A 20,096-nucleotide genomic window follows, 5' to 3' on the forward strand; every position below is an offset into this window, starting at 1 on the left:
AAAAATTCATTCTGCATCTGACAATTTGATAGCCAATAAGAGAACTTGTTTTCTAGAAACAAAAATGTCGTTAGGTAGAATGCACATTTTTCATTGGCTATCAGAGTGTCGTATATTGAACGCAGGTCCAATGAATCTTCCATTGTATTTCCTTCTAATTATTTCTTTCCTTTGATGATCCAGTGTAAATGAGCGCGCTGCAATGACGCCGAGAGGGCAGCACGTGATCGCGTATAAGATCGTCCGGCTAACCAATGTGCCGCATCCGCATCTTTGAACTTGCCGATGATTGTTAGTGAAGAGCGTTGCACACGATCGTTGTACCGCGGTACCGCGTGCATCGCGACTGACATAGAGACATATATTCGTGAGATTTTTCTCTTGATCGATTAGGATTATGAATTGACGCGCGGTACAACACCGGAGAGCCTCTCGCTGTCAAAGCGACCCCGTCAAGCTCTGTCTCGAACGACAATCTCGCGAGGTGAGTAGCATGCGGTTTTCTGTCGAAGCATGTTCGGCACACCGCAACAAGCTGCTTCGTCGCCGCATGTTCATGCAAGAACCGAAAGTTTGCCCATGTAGATATTTTTGGTTAAAAAAAACATTGAACCGTCCGAAAATTTTCTCTCTCGTCCTTTGACAGATGTACGAAATTTATTATTTCGCGTTCGGATATTTATACCGGTAGAAATTCAATCTCGTTTGCTACCTTTAAGTATCTTACATCAGCTTTACAAAAGTTGCACAAGTTGTTGTAGTATATACGTCAAAATTAATAGAGGAAAATAATTTGTTATTTTTGTGTAGCTTTAACTAAACAAATGAGCTTAGGGAGGTTCTTAAATGTAGGACGGTTGTAAAACATTTTTGGGATTGTTATATATATCTTTAATACATGAGTTTTCTGGTACTGTGTCCTTGATAACTAATTGTTTCTAACAAAAATGTTTAAATAAGAAATGTTTTTATACATATCAAGTAATACACATATGTCCATTAACATATGGAAGTGAAATGAAAAATCTATTCTATTTTTTTATTTTTTTTTTTATATTTCTCTTTTTCTGCTTATTTGATAAAATTTTATAATAAAATAATTTTTAAATTAATTTATCTGTAATAAGTATTCTTTATTATATGCTTATAAATATATTTTATATATACTTATAAATCTTACAAATGAATGAATATTCTTGTTTTGTATTCTAGTGCATTAGGAATGGAGTTTGGAGCAGGCGATGTCGCCCAGATATCGGCGGAATTGGCCCGAGTGGTCGAAGTAATAATGTCACCCGATATATCTCAGCAGCAACGCCTGGAAGTGTACAATGCTTGCGAAAGATTCAAGGAATCCTCGCCACTGTGCGCCCAATGTGGCTTATATCTGGCACAGAAATCCCCAGACAGAAGCTCGGTGGTGCGTCACTTTGGTCTACAGCTAATGGAACATTGTGTGAAGTATCGATGGACTCAGATCTCACAGTCAGAGAAGATCTTCATCAAGGAAAATGCAATGAAATTACTTCAAGAAGGCACTGAACCATTGCTACAGGAAGAAGCACACATAAAGGACGCACTGTCGCGAGTGGTAGTTGAAATGATAAAGAGAGAATGGCCTCAACAGTGGCCCACCTTACTAGCTGAACTCAGTCAGGCTTGTACACAAGGCGTGAGTCAAACTGAGCTGGTCTTGTTGGTATTTCTTAGACTGGTGGAAGATGTGGCGCTTCTACAGACACTCGAATCTAATCAAAGGAGAAAAGACATATACCAAGCATTGACTACAAATATGGCAGAAATCTTTAGTTTCTTCTTAAGATTAATGGAACAACACTTTTCAGAATTTCAGAAGAAAAGTGCCTTAGGACAGACATCCGAAGCTGCAGCACACAGTAAAGTTGTTCAAGTAAGTTTTGCAACATGCGTATAACAATTAATATTGCAACCAAACTAAAATTTTTATTGTTATAACAGATAGTACTGTCCACATTAACCGGATTTGTCGAGTGGGTGTCTATAAATCACGTGATGGCTGAGGATGGAAGATTGTTGCAAATACTGTGCCTCCTGCTGGGCGATCCTATATTTCAATGTTCCGCCGCCGAATGCCTGCTCCAGATTGTAAATCGCAAAGGCAAAGCCGAAGATCGAAAGCAATTGATGATTCTATTTTCGGAAGAGGCTTTGAGATTTATTTATACGGCAGCTACCGCACCACCGCCTCTCACTGGACCTACAAATTTCCACGAGAATCATTATTTATTCCTAAAGAAGCTCACACAGGTAACTTTTACGAAAATTCCGCCAATTAATACTGAATCAATTTACATTTCTTTTGTGTTCACAATTTCACAAGAAAATAAACATAATTATAATTATTTACACGATTGTTGTTTTAGGTACTGACGGGCATGGCAACACAACTTTGCACTTTATGGGGAAAAGACGACGCCTCTAGCATACGGCCAACGCACTTCAATCTCTTTCTGGACACTACACTTACATTTACCATGTACCCAAGTCTTACGCTTACGCATTTAGCGAATACAATCTGGGTGATGTTGTTCAAACATGAACATATCAAGAACGATTCGTTATTGCTGACGTACGTACCCAAGTACGTAGAACACACGGCTCCCAAATTAATTCGTGTCGCATATCCATATGGTAGACAGAGCAATGGTATGACTACGAACTGCCTTGTTGATTATGACTCAGAGGAGGAATTCAATGTCTTTTTGCATCGCTTCAGAATGGATCTATTAGAGGGATTTAGGCACGCAACTATGGTAGCACCCTTAGTAACGTTCACATATGTGCAACAGTGGTTAACGGCGAAAATTACCAAGGGTATGGCGGATCTGCAATACAAGAGTGATCAAAATGATCGAGAGTATCTCGAGTGGGAGGCTCTTGCGCAAGCACTGGACTCTGTTGTGTCCAGAATCTTATTGATCAATGAACGACCAAGTGTACAGACCGGTCTGCAGCTATTAGAACTTTGTCTAGGTTACTCGCCACAGGATCCTTGGCTATTATCCGCTCTACTATCCTGCATAAGCGCGCTTTTCGTATTCCTGTCAATGTCAACTGGCTCAATGGCCATGCCGGGTGTTGCTATCTTGCCACGCGTTCTTGAGAAGATCTTTGCTGCGTTGGTGTTCGAAGCGCCCGGCGAGAACGAACGCAATCGTTCACGTGCAACCAAAAACGTGCGACGACACGCGGCTAGTCTAATGGTAAAGATTAGTCTCAAGTATCCGCTACTACTGCTGCCGGTATTCGAGCAGATACGCTCAATGGTACGCAATCTGACACGAGAACCAAGTCCGTTATCCCGAATGGAGAGTGTTATGTTATACGAGGCATTACTCCTTATCTCCAATCATTTTTGCGACTACGAAAGGCAGAATCGATTTGTCGCGGAGGTGATCGGCAATGCGTCTAACAAATTCGTCACGCTGGGTGCAGAATGGTTTAAGGGACCATCGGAGTTTATGCAATTCGTGGGATTGGACAGACCACCAGTGGAGAACATGCTAGAGGATCCAGCTAGATACAACCGCAGTGATCTTATGATGTGCATTTGTACTGTTTTAAGTGTGGTCAAGCGATGCTCTATTCCAGAGGATCCTGATCGCGCAGCGAGAGGTGGCTTTGTTGCTGCGCTCAGCGAGAGTGGTAATCCGGTCTATCGAAATCCCGCCGCACCTCACGTAATTCCTATCTTGCCAACGCTCTTTGCTCTGCTACGAACGATGAATGCTCTCTTTACTCCCGCCGCTCTCTCTCTTCTTTCGGAGGTAATATTATCAATATAATATTACTAAAATATTCAGTTTTTTTTTATTTCAAATATGTTTTATTCTACTGAATCATAAACCATTTGTTCATATTGAATGGACTATTGAATACACAATTATTATTATTCCAGGGTTATAAAAATGCTTATGGACTTTTGGAGTCGGAAAAAGCAAATTTGTTGGGTGTAAATGTGACGAATGACAACACTAGTGAAACGGATCAGACCTCGAGCACTTCCCTAGTCCGAATGCAATCATTTCTCAGTACAATTCATGATCAGTGCTACCATATGCTGGGTAGCGGTTGTCATATGATCGGCCGAGATTTCTATCAGTTGCCCGGGTTTGCACCAGCGTTGCTCAATTCAGTTTTCTCAAACATGGAGGTAAGCTAATAAAATATTATTTCACTGAAAATCTTTTAACTTTCATAAACTTTATATTATATACATCCTCTTAAACAGAAATTTAAAAAATATCTATTCCTCCAGGCAATTCCAGACTATAGACTGCGGCCGATTATACGTGTGTTTATGAAGCCATTCATATATTCCTGTCCACCAGCTTTTTATGAGAGCGTACTAGTACCTGTACTGGCTCACGTATCTACACATAGTGAGTGTGATTATAATAAATTATTTTTATTTAATTTTTTTGTTTTTCATCATACTAAATAAATTTAAATGATCTATAATCGTACGATCTTGTTTCAGTGTGCCAAAGATTAAGCGCAAAGTGGCAGTACATTGCGCATCTCTACGAATCTGGTGGTCTGGACGAAGAGAACACCGACACACAAGAAGTTATCAATGACATGCTCAACAGAAATTTGACCAGAGACTTCGTAGACGTGTTAAAAGTGGCTCTAGTTGGTGGAGCTGCCAGCGACGCTGCACCTCCCGACACAATGGATCAGGACAACGGAGGAATGGCAGTGGATCCGCCTATTTCCCGGGGGAACAGCATCGTCGCCGAAATCGTCAGCGAGCTGGGGGCTTTCGTTCTACGTCATCCGTCCACCTGTCACAGTGTCGTCCTATGTGTATTAGGGTAATTTGATATAAAATTATACAAATCCATTATAATGCGGAAATTAGTATAAATTTTGCTATAAAGTTATGAGATAAATAAAATTACATTTTCAATTAATTTTTAATTTTCTAGAACATTTTCTATCCATAATATTATAATATATCTTGTTAATTCTAGGGCACTTGCGTGGAACGATTCAAATGCGAGTCTCAAGGCGACCATGTTGACCGGACCTGTAGTACGAGCACTAGCAGCCGATGGTAGTCTCACTCCTGCAATGGCAGCGCATATTATGGTTGCCGTTCTTCAAGGTTTACAATTGCACGGTCAGCATGAGGCCAATCAAGGTTCCCTCATTACCCTTGGTGCACAAGTCTACGAGTGTCTCAGACCCAAGTTTCCGAACATCATCGAGGTGATGCAACAGATTCCAGGAATCAATCCCGCCGACTTGCAACGATTCGATGAAAAAATGGCTGTAGTCAGCACAAAGGGCAACAAGGTCGAGAAGGGAAAGAAAGATCTCTTCAAAAAAATTACAAATCAGGTATACAATTGTAATATTCAAAATATATATAGCTAATGCTTTATTAAACTTGATATCTGCGTTTAAAATCTCATTAAAATAAAAATATAGTAAAATCAAATGCATGAGCCATCACGATTCTTTTATTTTATTATACATTTAAAATAATAACGACCGGGTTTTCATACGTCTTTTACAGCTTATTGGCAGAAGCGTAGGTCAATTGTTTCGCAAGGAAGTTAAAATAGACAATTTACCGCGAATAGAAGTATTCGGTAAATCTCAACCAGTGCGCGTGGACGAGATTTCGAAGAACGCCGCTGATACGGGAATAGCAGCATTGTTCGCTGGGCCTACGTAGCAAACAGTTTTAGCAAATCATATTTTACATAGTTGGTCTAACTCAATAAACAATTATAAATTATTGTAAAAAGATTTTTTCAGAGATGGCTATATGTGGACGCAAAAGGATACTCAAGTCCTAAAATCTGCTGAAATAGCGTATTTTTTTTTCGACAAAATACGAGTTTTCGACAATCTGCAGATGTAGCAAACCATATTTAAAACGCGATTTGAGATATCGCCTCAGATTGATATTTGCATTTTTGTATATTTTAAAATTACAAATTGTTTTCTCGTATTTATTTCAGAATGTTTTGAAAAATTATTATGATAGTTATGAAGGGAATAAAAAAAGATACCTATGAATAGCGCACAAATTTTAGTATATATTGTAATTATTTTTAAAAAATCGAGGTGATATTTCAGGAATCTTTAGGCATTTTATGCTCTCAATCACTAGGTGCTTGAAATAAAGTCTCGGATATATTAAATATAAATTATAAATACATCTGACGAACACATCATACTCAGATAAATATTTATGACGAGTAACTGACTTTTTTTTTTTGCTCATTTTAAAATCGATGGTCAGTGTCAAATTACTGAAGATTCGGCGAGACAAGTGTATAGATAACTTTTTATATTCTGTAGTTACTCTTATTTATTCTAATTAATTTCAAACAAATGCGTGAGGAAGAATACGACTGATCTCGTTCGTGTTCATCATATTCGAGATTACGAATATTCTCGTCATTCAATCTTTTGAGCGTATAAATTTCTTGATAAACATACGTTATCATTACTTTAACGTATATTTCGATCAGACATTAAAAAAACAATTTCCGAGATATTTATATGTATACATCACACAATGCCTTTCGTGGCACATGTTTGAAACATAAGAGTTGGGATGGACCGTGGAAGGATTGTACAATAAAACGATTATAGAAGATTATTGTGATAAGGAATGTAGCGAGTAAAAATTTAACAATGTACGTGAAGCGAGCGATTTAGGAATCATAAATTAAGTTGCTTTGTATAAACGAAGGAAAAAGAGAAGTGACAGATTCCAAGCAGCGACTGATTTGTGAAAAAAAAAACTGAATATTATAGCATATAATTCATTCTCTTTTTTTTCTTTGTTACTTTTTAAACTATATCTCCGAAGTCCATAATATCTGTCCATAATAGCACATTAGGTTTGTTCTTTTTAGCTTTATGAGCTTTCTTTTTTTATTTTTATTAAAGAAGTAAAAATTTGCAGAAAGTATACAACTAAAATGAGCAAATCTATTGCATTATATTATATTACAAGGATTTCGAAGTATAGTTTATTTCATCGGTGTCATATTTATACATACAAGTATATACATACTGTACAATAAAATCTTATAGCAATTAATCTTATATAGCGGAGTAGAAGAGAATGAACTATAATCAACTCATCTACATACATATACATATATATTTGTTTCGAATGTTCATATTATATGAATCGTTGATTTTTTTCAAAGGTATGGATCGATGCCGAAAATGTACCTATACGCGCAACAAAACGTCGATCAATGTCTTCCTTACAATCAAGTTTTCTCGCGAAATAATTAAAATCGCGGTACAATTTACGAATCAAATTTATATGGTACTACGTTTACATATAAATCGAAACGGCAGTTTTGATCAAGAAGATTTACACGCAAGAACATACGAAGAAACATTTGTATATTATGATTGCAATCTTAATGTAAAAATAGAAAAAATCTTCAAAAATAAAACCAAACGTAAAAAATGCTTGAGTAAATTACGATTGATTATTGCTGATGGACATCTCCAACGATTCGTCATCATATTGAAAAAACCATCACCCACTATAAAGTTTTTTTAGAATTTGAAAAAAATTGCAGAAAACAAATATGAACAATTATAAAAAAAATTTTAAGATATGATTTTTATAAATTATAAATAATCTAGTGATAAGAGTATGATAAGCGAAAGATTTGATTCAAATTCGCCCCGATTTTTTTAGTCTACTTTTTGCTATATCCTATTTTTCTAGCTTACTCCTCAAGCCTTATCTTTACGTTTGGTCTTAATATAAAAGTGGTAAGCTCGCAGATGACGAGATCAATGCATCCAAAAAAAAAAAAAATAAGCAACTGACTGATTAAACGTGAAACTTAATTGCAAACTATTGCAAAAATTGTTTCAACATTCAAGAATTCAAATGGCGTATTTAAAATTAACACACACACACACACACACACACACAGACACACACACACACACACACACACATAAATTGCTAGCAACTCTACTACAATATTACTTTACACAATATCACATATCAAAAATGTTTTAATCGAAAACTCTTTTATTCTTTTATCTCTCGTTTTCTAGTTTGACTAGAACATTATATTTTGCGCGTAAAATGGAATTTTTTAACGATTATTATTACATTTGATTTTTTTTCTCGCATGCTTTATCTGCTTTGCCTCTGTCAGAAACAGGGGCGCGTTTTAATTTGTAATTTGAAGTCGTAAGTTTTTGCATTATTTTCTCAAGCATTCCACTGTGCTTTTAATAACCACATATACGGTTCGTAGAGAGTAAAAGTAGCTATCGGAGGAATTTATAATTAACAAGAAAAAAGATTCCATCGCTCGTAATGTAAGATGCTCTCTTACAGAAGCATTTACCTTTTTTATCAATAGATTATTACTGGACAAAGATATAGTACAAGTGTTTCCTTTTCGTTGCATTCTTCCATGAGATGAATCATTACTTATTTGTATAATTTGTATAACGGAAACACCTAATACACATGTGTACATCGAAAGTATATATTGCACATTGCCACAATTTCTTATAATGTCATATATATATACCGTGTTTTATATTTATTTTTTTCTTTTCTTTTGAGAATAGTGCACGCCATTAGGAATAATGAATATCGACATCGTGTATACAATGACACAAAAAATTACGATAATTATCCGGAATTATTCTTCCAAAGTATTACAAAAATTTGCTTATCTTACAAACGACCACTTTCGATCACTTTATTGACTTGCTAAGATAAATTAAATAGATCAATAAGTTTGCAACAGCACTATTTTCACAATGACAATCCTTTCTTTATTATCAATAATATGACCTATTGGACTACATCACATTTGTATACTTATTTCACTAATATCATTAAATATAACGAAATTATCAAGATTATCCAGATGGTTTCATAACAATTGTTAATATATATACGTGTGTATACAGAATGTCCTATGTAGTTAAGGTACAGACTGATACTGTCTTATCAAAAAATAAGCATTTCTTTTCTTTGGCAAGACTTCGGAAATGTATTGTTTTCGAAATCTCAATAAATAGTGCAATATAGCTACAAAATTACATATGTATAGAGAGTGCATTTGTTATTTCTTGATTCTTCGTGTAAAAATTTTAGGGTAATTATAATTAACATTTTTTTAACATTTAGATATAGACATTAACATCTATTATGTTTACATCAAAGTAAAAAAAAAAAAAAAAATAATTTGTTACAAATAAAAAAAGAAAATTTTCTCTTATATATAAGAAAATGTCAATTAAAATAAAATTTCTTCAAATATTTCATTATAATAATATATATAATGCTAATTTTTTTTGATAAAGTAGTATGTACTAATCTGTACTCTCTCTATATGGGATATCCTAAATATATATATTAATGTTATAACAAAGTGCGTGCGCGCAATAATTACTCTGTTTATACACACACACACACACACATATATATATATATATGTGTGTATATGTGTGTGTGTGTGTAAACAAAGTAATAATTTCGCTTTGTTATAATATTAATGTTTCAACGTAACATTATTGATTTGTGCCAGGCCAGAAGGCAGCGGAAATCCGCTTGTTTTCACGACCTCGCCCGCGTTTTGTACATCAACTATAGCTTAATCAGCTATAGTATCTTGTATATATTATATTGTAATAAAGAAATTACATTGACAATAATGACATGTACGTCAATATACGCCTGGCATCTCTTTATCTCGTTGTCCGCAACATATGTGTATGTTCGATAAATATACACCCAATTTACATAATATATTTTATTTGATATCTCTCATGTAACATATACTTCCCCCTTCAAAATCGGCGAATGTAATATATATATATATATATATATATATATATATATATATATATTTTTATATTATTATTATCATTATAAATCATGATACTCGGATACGTTTGACATGAGCTGTTATCTCGTTATATCTATATATAACGCAAAAACTTATATAATTGACTGTAATTTTCGTACGGAATATTAACGTTCCACGATACGACAAGTCAAAGCGATACATTGCACAGTTTTTGTACAGCATCGCAACTCTCCTTTGATTTTTCCGAAGGGAGGAATTCTATACACAGAAGCTATAAATATTGTACAGCATATTTACAGAAATTGGGATCTCTTGATGACCCCTCTCTCTCTCTCTCTCCCCTCTCTCTCTCTCTCTCTCTCCTCTCTCTCTCTCTCTCTCTCTCTATTATACATGTGATATTATTACTTTCACATGAAACAGTATCATAGTTAAACACTGCTTATAATTACAACCACATTATGTGTAGGATATACAATGCCGATTGTGATCCAGACCCAAATATCGCATTATACTCGAATCGTATATACCGCATATAACAAACACAAAGCACTTAGTTTCTTTTTTGCCAGTGTAGTCCAGATAAATTCTCAAAATTTGTGTACTGATATATATATATATATATATACACACACACATACATATGTATATCAATATACATATATGTACACATGACAATACATGCATCTATAAATACTGTTTCTTACAGCATAAATATTATCAAACTTATCGTTAGATTTACAAAAAAAAATGCAGTATAATATTCTTTGGAATCTGAGTAGCGGGTTCATGTCCGGATATAACGACACAGACGTTTATACGGTTTATAACGGTGACAAGAACTTTGTTACGAGCTTGTTACTTGCGGCAAGTTGCATCGTCGCGAACTTTGTTTGGAATGTGTATAATGCAATTTACTCAATGCACTTACGCATTGTACAACAAACATTAATCTACGCTTTTACACATGCACGCGTTCATGGCTTAAATTGTTATTTTCCTATCTTGGTCTTTGGTAAAATCATTCTTCATTATTTGTAATCACTAAGACTTTAAAATTTTATTTTATTTATCTCTATTTCATCTCTTTTGTAAATTAATTTTCAAACAACACTTGTATATAACACTTACTTCCATTACATACATTACGTGTTACAATATCAGACAGGAAGACAAGACTGTAGTTACTTTTTTTTTTTTACTTTTTAAAATTTATTTAACTTATAACGGGGTATTTTCTCGAGTTTCGTTGACTTTTATCGCGCGGGACGCACTTCGCTGTTGCTCTTAGAATATTGAGAATAAAATAGAAACATAACACTTTTTTTTATCAATTTCTCAAGGTCACATCTTAAAAACGTTTCACTATCACCGTTCACTCGAGCGAAAAGAATTACACATTTTCGAGACTCGATTTATAAGAAATAGATATAGATTAGATACATCACAAATATACACATAATATATATTCGCGCAAGAATCACATTCGCATAGCATCTACACCCATACACAAGTAATTACTATCATTTCGACGCTCCAAAACGTAAAACGCTCCTAAAAAAGTTTCCTCCGCTCTTTTTCTCATCCAGTTTTGTACTTGAGACAAAGGCAGATCTCAGATAATCTCCCATGATATACATATATATCTCTTTTCATTATACATATAATATATATATATATATATTGTTCGATATTTACAAAAATACAATAATAATAACATCTCTCATTAATAAATATCTCTCGTTAGCTGAGTTTGAGCAGTCAACGAATAAGGCGAGTATGTTTTTTTTCAGTAGGGCACATGTATGACTATTGTTTGCAACAATGAATATGTGTGTGTACACACGCACACGCACACGCACGCACACGCACGCACGCACGCACGCACGCACGCACGCACGCACGCACGCACGCACGCACGCACGCACGCACGCACGCACGCACGCACGCACGCACGCACACACACACACACACACACACCTTTTCCTCTAATTTTCTTTTTCATATATTTCGCTACACATCTCTCATCTCTCTGATTATTTCATCATAAATCGATTATTAGTTAATGGCTCTGTCCATCGTTAATATCTTTCACAATTTTAAAAAAATATATAATAAAAAAATTTGAGTTTTCGTATAATGTACGAATCAAATAGAATTGCATTGTGTGGTATTTTTCCACTTTTTATTTTCAAATATTTTATTAAACATTTATGCACATTATATTTTTTTACACCTGCTATATACAATCACATAAAAGAAAAAAAAAATCTTTAATATCTAAACAAAAAATCTAAATATTAGATCTTTTTAAAATGTATCAATGCATAAAATTTGAAACAATATTTATAAATAAATATATTATATACATTATATTTCAGATCTATGCTACGCATCATTAAAAAAATAGAAAGAAAAAAAAGTCTTTAATATTGACCAGAGAAAATTCAGATATTACCAACGAATATCTTTTTAAAATGTAACAATGCACATAAAGTTTGAAAGGAATAATTGAAAATAAAAATAAGAAAAATTAATGCAAGCTAATTCGCACAATTCAGTTCATATGCTCTCTGAAAAACAAGCACATAAAAATATTAAGCTATAAAAAATGTTCAGATACTAAGAATAGCCAGATCCTATTCTAAATGCTGTTTCTATTATTCTTTCCAGGCCACGAGTAGTGTCGGATCGTTTCGATACATATATATGGTCGTACAGAATATCGGCACGGAATTTTTAAGCGTTAATCGTCAACCAGTATTCTTCTTTCCCAACAACAAAAATACATCCATATTGTCCTTGCCCTTGACATATACCTGTCCGCGCGGCTCGAATTCATATTGTTCGGACAGGACATCCAGACAATTGCTAGCTATCTGTACCCTACCGGCGACCCCAGTGGAATCCATTCGTGACGCAATGTTAACCGCATCGCCCCAGATATCGTAATACAATTTGGTAGCGCCAATCACACCAGCTGTGACATCGCCGTAATTGTAACCGACTCGTAGAACCAGCTTGAAGCCCAATAAATCTCGATTGAAATCGTATATCACTTTATGCATCGCTACAGCAAAGTCGAGCAACTGGAATAAATGCGTATACTCGTGCTCGCTTTGCTGCCTCACCTGTGGATTCAGACCGCTCGCAGCCATAAATGTGCTGCCGATTGTCTTGATCTTTTCGACGTTCGCGTACTCTGGCTTCTCCAGCAGCTCGTCGAAATCGCCTATAAGCTCATTGAGCACGCGCAGATATTCCTTACCGCCCAGATACGACTCGTCGTATAATTCGTTGAAATTGACGATACTGGCAAAGATGATACCCACAGATTTGTGATTTTGCGAGTACTTGGCGGTGGTCTTCAGCTGATCGGCCACGTATTTTGGTATGATATTATGTAGCAGCCAGTCAGCCTGATTCTTCATCGATTGCACACGCGTCTTATCGCGCGCTGCGACCGCATTACCATGGAAACACAATCTGTAACTAATCTCAAATTCACGATTCAGAAACCAGACAAGCAGTAGTAACAACACCATATCAAGATATATCTCCGAATTGTATAATCTCTCGTTATATCCGGTGTAAGTTTCTCTTCGAATCGTAGCAAACGTTTCTTGTCGTCCTGTATGTTTCGCGACTGACATTCTTGTCGCAGCGGTCGAGGCGATAAATTCTCTCGTTGCGTTCGAGATACTTTGCAAAGCATCAAGATCACTTTGTTTACTCGGGAGTGATTGGAAAAAATTCGGATGTAACGCCGCCAATTGCGTCAACTGTGAGCTGTTACCAAGATCGCTACTACTATTAATACTACTGAGACTCTCCTGGTATGGGGATATGTGACTTACCACGAGGCAGATGAATAGTACTCCGGTGAGTGTAACCAGTAGATTCTTCATCCAACAGTTGAGCTGCGTGAAATTGCAAAAGTGGACCAACCCGACGAAGATTAGATAGCTGTAGTAATATTCAAAGTTGCTCAGACTCCGAAAACTGTTGCACGTAAAATTAAGCAAGATGGAGATGATCGGTAGACCGACCAAAACCGCGCCGCACGCGTGCCATGGATACCATTGGGAAAAAAATCTGAAGATGCTGTGCGTGAATGTAGTATCAGCAGTGTGTGGATAGAGGAGCTGCCGAATGCAAAGTAACACTGCGATAACTTGGACAGCAGTAGTGAGTACAGAGAACACCATGTAATAAATCGTCGGTTTGCAGAGAAGGAAAAGCGAGATTGTGATAGCCGTGTATACCAGGGCGGATATCAAGATATCAAAGTATGTGTTGAATCTCGAGGTAGCCAGAGTGGGAGGATTATCACCGATACTTTCGCTGATTTTGTGCGCGTTTTCTCGGTATTCTCTTTCCATTTCTTCGTTTTTGAAGAAGAGAGTGACGCTCGAGAGCGGTGGTTTGACGAAGTATGAGCGCTGAGAACTCACATTATCCTGTACGCATCTTTAAAATAAAAGATAAAGGTTAAAAAAAATGCAATATTTTTAAAACGCGCTTAAAAATGATTCACTCACCTAATTAATTGGAGATCGGATTGCTTGCGTAATTTATGAAAACATGCACCGAATGTATCAGTTACCATCGGAGGAAACGGATAAGGGGGCACTGATGATGAAGGTTCGTGAGTGGAGTTTAATGTTGAACTAGAGGTATAATAACCACTGACTCTGTGTGCTAATAAATCACCCTGGGCCATGCCATTCAATAGAAACAACTGCAAATCCGAATAAAAAAAAGTCTCATAAAGAACAATTTATTTGTTTTTTTCATTGGTTAGCAATTTATCTCATAATTGAAAACACCATCAAAAGATAATACTACAATAATAATAAGGCTTACAAAAACATACCTGTTGTTGAATACTACTTCGCCTGCTGTTACTCTTTATACCGGAATCTTTCCTACTGCAAATGGAAGAAGCATGACTAATTGGCTCTTGACCAGATAATAAAGGACTAGAAGGTATAGGATTTGGATCCATTTCAATACCATTACCCAGAGGAATCTATAATAAAAACCAATCGTTAATCATAATTATAAGTATTCGATAATAATAAAAAAAAGAGAATAAAAAGCGACACTAACTCGTCTAAATCCATTACATTCCTCGTACGTCTGAATATCGAATTTTGCTTGGCTCATAATATTTCTTCCTTCTTCTATCTCTAAAGGTATCATTTCCTCGGTTGTTCGTTGTCTCTGTAAATACTTCCAAGGCTTGTTCCGCACTTTCTTCTTGCCATAACTAGCAGTGGATGTCGGACTTTTGTTCGAATCCTCTTTCTCATCCATGTTATCACCATCGTTTTCAGAATCCAAAATGCTTGGCAAAGAATTGGCCTTCATCCTGTAACTGCTCGCGTTGGTAACCATGTGAAGATAGTGATGGCGCGGTTTGGCTTGATTGTTGCACGATGCCAGGCGATTCCGCGATTGCATCAACGGCGAAATACTCTTAGGTGACGTGACATTTGTAATAAATTGATTCACGAAATCTGATTTACGAGCTCTAATGAAGTAAGTTTTAACACCTAAAATAATACAAGAAAGTTTCAACATATGGAAAGAGAAATATATTCATGTATAGCGTAAAATGCTGTCCAAAATATCTGTTCTTTTGCACATTTCATTTACCGTTGACTACTTCTCCATTTTCCGTGATGTATTGATCTCCCAAAAATCTCAAAGTATTCTCACTTAAATGTACACGGCCGGGCTTTCCCGTACTTTCCAACTTGTTTGCTAAGGTCACATCATTCGACCAAACGTCGAATTTGAATCTCTTGGTGCCCACAATTCCACAGAGTACAGTGCCTGTGTGCACGCCCACTCTCATGTTCACACCTTCCCGTCTCTCAATGTCAAATTGTTTTATAGCTTCGATCATGGCTGTGGATAAAATGAGTAATGTACAATAACAGTTTCACGATTAAGATTATCTAGGTATTATACCAGTTGATATAATGTTGCTTGTACATACCTAGTCCCATTTCTATGCAGCACTTAGCGTGATCGGACCTCGGTTCGGGACATCCGCTCACGCAATAGTAGCAATCCCCCAACGTAGAGATCTTCTCACACCCGTGATGCTCGCAAAGGTCGTCGAAACGTTCGAACAAATCATTAAGTATACCCACGAGTTCCTCCGCGGTTTTGTTAGAGCTCATTCTGGTGAATCCGACGATATCGGCGAACAGAATACTCACATCTTCCATAGAATGCATATTGAATGGACGAAACAATGAACGAATGTCCGTGTTATTGGATGGTATCGAGCCTTTTTTCAGAGAATCCTCTCGCTCTCTTTCGCGCTCACTCTCCTCCATAAGCCAGTCCGCAACTTTCGGCGGCATCACCGAATGTATCATCTTCTCCTTCAGTTGTTTCTCTACTTCCAATTGTCGACGGACCAGCAGAGACTGACCGACCTTCATAAACGTACCGCGCATTCTCACAAAGGTCATTATCAAGATATGCATGCCTATTAAATGAATACAAATCTGCATCAAGATCCTTATCGCGAGATTCGTGGAAAAGTCGACATCATCGAGCATGTTATCGCTAGTATAGTTATCTATAGACGATGCATTTACAGTTGAGCTAATGGTAGATCTAATCATGGATGAGATGCTGGAATTTAATTTCAATATATTCGAGTCAATTAGAGTACCGTATAACGGTTGAGCTATCGTTTCTCGTCCTGAAAATTCTGATCTCCCGATATTTTGTATCGTATCTTTATCTTCATGCATCATCGTCGATATCGCCTCTGTACTGCTAATTGCTGTAGTAAAATCACTAATATTACGTATCACATTCTGTAGACCAGCAACACTTAAAGGATCCTTTAGAGATGAGTGCATAAGTACCAACGTTTTCTCCGCTGTCGTATTATTCAATTCTGAGGAATTATTTCGTACAGTTCGTTCGCTGTATTGCGTACTCCTCGAGTCATACAAATAGGCAATCAAGATTTCAAACATCAATGAGTAAAGCGTGGCTATTCCCACGCAGGCGTAAAGCGGCATCGGCAGCACCGTATAAATTATCAATAGAATTTCTGAGCACAGAGCAAAATGTCCGACCAGCGTTAGTCCATCCATGTGTGGCGGCACCATGGCAAGGAAGAACAAGGATAGGAAACAGAGCGTGGACGCAACTCCCACAGAAGTTGTTAGTACATAAGATCTGTAGTAATCTGTATAAGTTAAATAAAGTACGGCCGACACCATGGCGGCGACGATACCGAAAAGACCCGCTATCGCCGCCCATGTCGATGTATCGTTCTCTATTCCAATTATCACAAAGTACATCAGCCACGATAAGGACACCAGCAAGATATACGTAAGAGCATATCTGTAAAAAAATAGTAAATAATCAGAATAATTGTTTAATTGTCGAAAAATTTAATAATCGAAATACAGATTATTTCGATATATAATAAATACATCACAATACAAACCGAAATCTTAATCTAATTTGAGGAAAGGCACTTCTCTTAAATTGTTCCTCAAGGATTTCCGAATCGAATCTGGGATTCCACCATGATCGTGGTGCTGCACGTTCGAACGGTACAGGTAGACTGATACCGCAACATCCCAATCCCTGACTACTGTGCGCCAAGTACGTCTGTATATATGGCGCCAGAGATATGTGAATCTCGTCCTCGGTATCTTCGCTATCGTCTCTCGCTCTGGTAAAGCTAACAGACGAGCTACGTTTCCGATTCAATTGAGGAGTCATATCGATGATCTAATAGCATTGGAAAAGAAGTAATAATAGTTGTATTTAATTAAAAATTATTTTTTTTTTAATATTATAATATGTTTATATATTATAATATATTCTTATGATATAAATATATATATATATATATATATATATATATATATATATATATATATATATATTTCTCTTTTCTTTTTCTTTCATATATGTTTTATGCATATAAAATTGCATATCTTTTATTCCACAAATTAAAGAAAAATGTATAAATTATATATACATATATATAAGACAATTATTCCATCAAATGTTATCTGTAAATATTATATTTAAACTATTGAGATATATATTGCTATCTTCCTGCAATAATAATAATTTTTATATTTATTTTAGAATATCAATTCTTTGATCAAAATAATTTTGTAATCAAAAAGAGCATTTTTTTTTATTTTATAAAATAAGTTTCTTTGTATTTTGATATACATTACTAACATAGGATAAATAAATAAAACAAATCAATTTCAAATATTAATCAGGAAGAATACATATTTAAAAAAATATTTAATTACTAAAAAGTAATATATAATCTGAAAAAGATATGTTACTGATAAGAATGACAAAATTACCATCATATTATTCAATTTTTGTATATATTATAAAAATGATTTAAATAATGTAGAATGTACTAAAAAATTAAAATTATTTTTTTAAATACTATAATAATACGTTGTATATTATAAAATATTCTTATGATATAAATATATATGTATTTCTCTTTCCTTTTTCTTTTATATATATATATTTTATACATATAAAATTTGCATATATCTTTTATTCCACAAATTAAAGACAAATGTATAAATTATATATACATATATAAGACAATTATTCTATCAAATGTTATCTGTAAATATTATATTTAAACTATTGAGATACATATTGCTACCTTCCTGCAGTAATAATAATCTTTATATTTATTTTAGCATATCAATTCTTTTATCAAAATAATTTTGTAAAAGCATTTTTTAAATTTTATACAATAAGTTTCTTTGTACATATTAACAACATAATTACATATTAACGACAATATATTTTATACGAAATACTTTTAGCAAATTTTCTCATCTTATGTATGTACATACAATATTATAAGCGCGATGTATAAATTGTCAGTTCCAATGTCAACTTATTAATTGTTGTTTTACAATGCAAATCAAATGTGAGATTTAATAGTAATGATACTACAAGACTTACCGCAGGTTGATTCGCTTCAATCAAAGGCGAGAACGCCAGAAAATTTGAGAAATCATCCTCCTTAATGACATCGGAGGTATTTGCGAGAATCAGCTAGTGTCACAGAGCGCCATTTTTTTCGCGACTCTTCTTCGAGCGACCGTCGCAGAGATGCGAGACCTCGATGAAGTCGACGCTGAGGCACACGGATAACGCGAAGGACGAATCGTCACGGGTGTAATAAAAATATTACGCGTTTCCGTCGAAATTGCTAAAATATTCTCCGATATGATATTCCGCAGCCATCTTGAATCCATCAACGACACAGACGTCTATGGGTGCTTTCCATTTTGGCGACACAAGTCGACAATCGACGAAACGTCATGACTCGCGTACTGAGTACTGAGATCCTCGATCCTCGATCTCCGAATTCGTGCGAAAAACTTTCATATGCGAAAGTGATGCTGCGTGAGCCCTGATTGGTGTATAATTTTAGATCTAAAAATATACACCAATCAGGGATCGCTATTTTGCATATGATTTAAGAATAGGTCCCTAGATGCGATAGATAACGAACGATAAGTGATATCTCCAATGAGAACTATATTATCATTCTGTCTTTTTTCAATATCTAGTGACAAAGATAGAATATGACGTTTGCGTCGATTCTCTACAAACATACATATGTATTAAAATTTAGAGTATCGCAATGAAAAAATATTTTATATGTACGAGATTTGTTCTTTTTGTTTGCACTTTACTCTTTCTTTCCTTTTGCAACGCCTGAATGTAAGGTGTTTGTTTACGTTGCTCGCACACTTTTTGCTTTCTCTTTCTCTAAATCCAAATATATATATATATATATATATATATATATATATATATATATATATATATATATATATCTCGTTTTAAGCGCAGAAATTTGGAGGAAGCGTAAGCAACCCAAACAAACCCTATATAAGATCTAGTAATATATATATAGGCATTTGAGAGAAAATGTCACGAGATCACTTGTCATCCTCAGCGGAAGTGAAAGTAACTGCGCTTTCGCATCCGTGAAAGTTGGCCACCATGTATGATCTTTGATATCTCGCATCTCGCCCGATCCTGCCAACGTTGGCCAACGTTGCGATTTGCGACGCGTGTTCGATGACACGCACGCAAATACGTAATATCGGCATCTCAAGGCACGTGTGCATCGCGGACACGGACAGAGGGCAGGGACAGAGT

General features: G+C 35.5%; 2 protein-coding genes across 2 annotated transcripts; one reads left to right on the forward strand and one right to left on the reverse strand.

Annotated features, from left to right (window-relative positions):
• The first annotated feature begins 254 nt into the window (after positions 1-254).
• Positions 255-9,723, forward strand: Ranbp21 (exportin-5-like protein Ranbp21). The gene is made up of 9 exons (XM_072888681.1): positions 255-484; positions 1,213-1,909; positions 1,978-2,286; positions 2,403-3,806; positions 3,938-4,192; positions 4,298-4,421; positions 4,520-4,856; positions 5,016-5,385; positions 5,564-9,723. Exons 2-9 carry the CDS (start codon positions 1,223-1,225, stop codon positions 5,723-5,725), a joined length of 3,648 nt encoding a protein of 1,215 aa, XP_072744782.1. The 5' UTR covers positions 255-484; positions 1,213-1,222; the 3' UTR covers positions 5,726-9,723.
• A 1,343-nt stretch (positions 9,724-11,066) lies between these two features.
• Ac13e (Adenylyl cyclase 13E) lies at positions 11,067-19,324 on the reverse strand. Its single transcript, XM_072888675.1, has 8 exons — positions 18,885-19,324; positions 17,368-17,657; positions 15,886-17,261; positions 15,540-15,794; positions 14,991-15,436; positions 14,755-14,910; positions 14,420-14,619; positions 11,067-14,348 (listed from the first exon to the last, which is right to left on the reverse strand). Exons 2-8 carry the CDS (start codon positions 17,646-17,648, stop codon positions 12,632-12,634), a joined length of 4,431 nt encoding a protein of 1,476 aa, XP_072744776.1. The 5' UTR covers positions 17,649-17,657; positions 18,885-19,324; the 3' UTR covers positions 11,067-12,631.
• Positions 19,325-20,096: the final 772 nt, after the last annotated feature.

This window comes from Anoplolepis gracilipes, chromosome 3 (genome assembly GCF_047496725.1).
Source record: "Anoplolepis gracilipes chromosome 3, ASM4749672v1, whole genome shotgun sequence".
Lineage (NCBI taxonomy): Eukaryota > Metazoa > Arthropoda > Insecta > Hymenoptera > Formicidae > Anoplolepis > Anoplolepis gracilipes.

Bases quoted from the DNA above. Each gene is read 5' to 3' on its own strand.
- Ranbp21 (XM_072888681.1), top strand. From the start codon at position 1,223: ATGGAGTTTGGAGCAGGCGATGTCGCCCAGATATCGGCGGAATTGGCC. The intron at 4,193-4,297 runs GTAAGCTAATAA...CTATTCCTCCAG, and splicing joins CAGTTTTCTCAAACATGGAG to GCAATTCCAGACTATAGACT. The intron at 5,386-5,563 runs GTATACAATTGT...CGTCTTTTACAG, and splicing joins TCAAAAAAATTACAAATCAG to CTTATTGGCAGAAGCGTAGG.
- Ac13e (XM_072888675.1), bottom strand. From the start codon at position 17,648: ATGACTCCTCAATTGAATCGGAAACGTAGCTCGTCTGTTAGCTTTACC. The intron at 17,262-17,367 runs GTTTGTATTGTG...ATTTTTTTACAG, and splicing joins CAAATTAGATTAAGATTTCG to ATATGCTCTTACGTATATCT. The intron at 14,911-14,990 runs GTTAGTGTCGCT...TTTTTATTATAG, and splicing joins AATGTAATGGATTTAGACGA to ATTCCTCTGGGTAATGGTAT.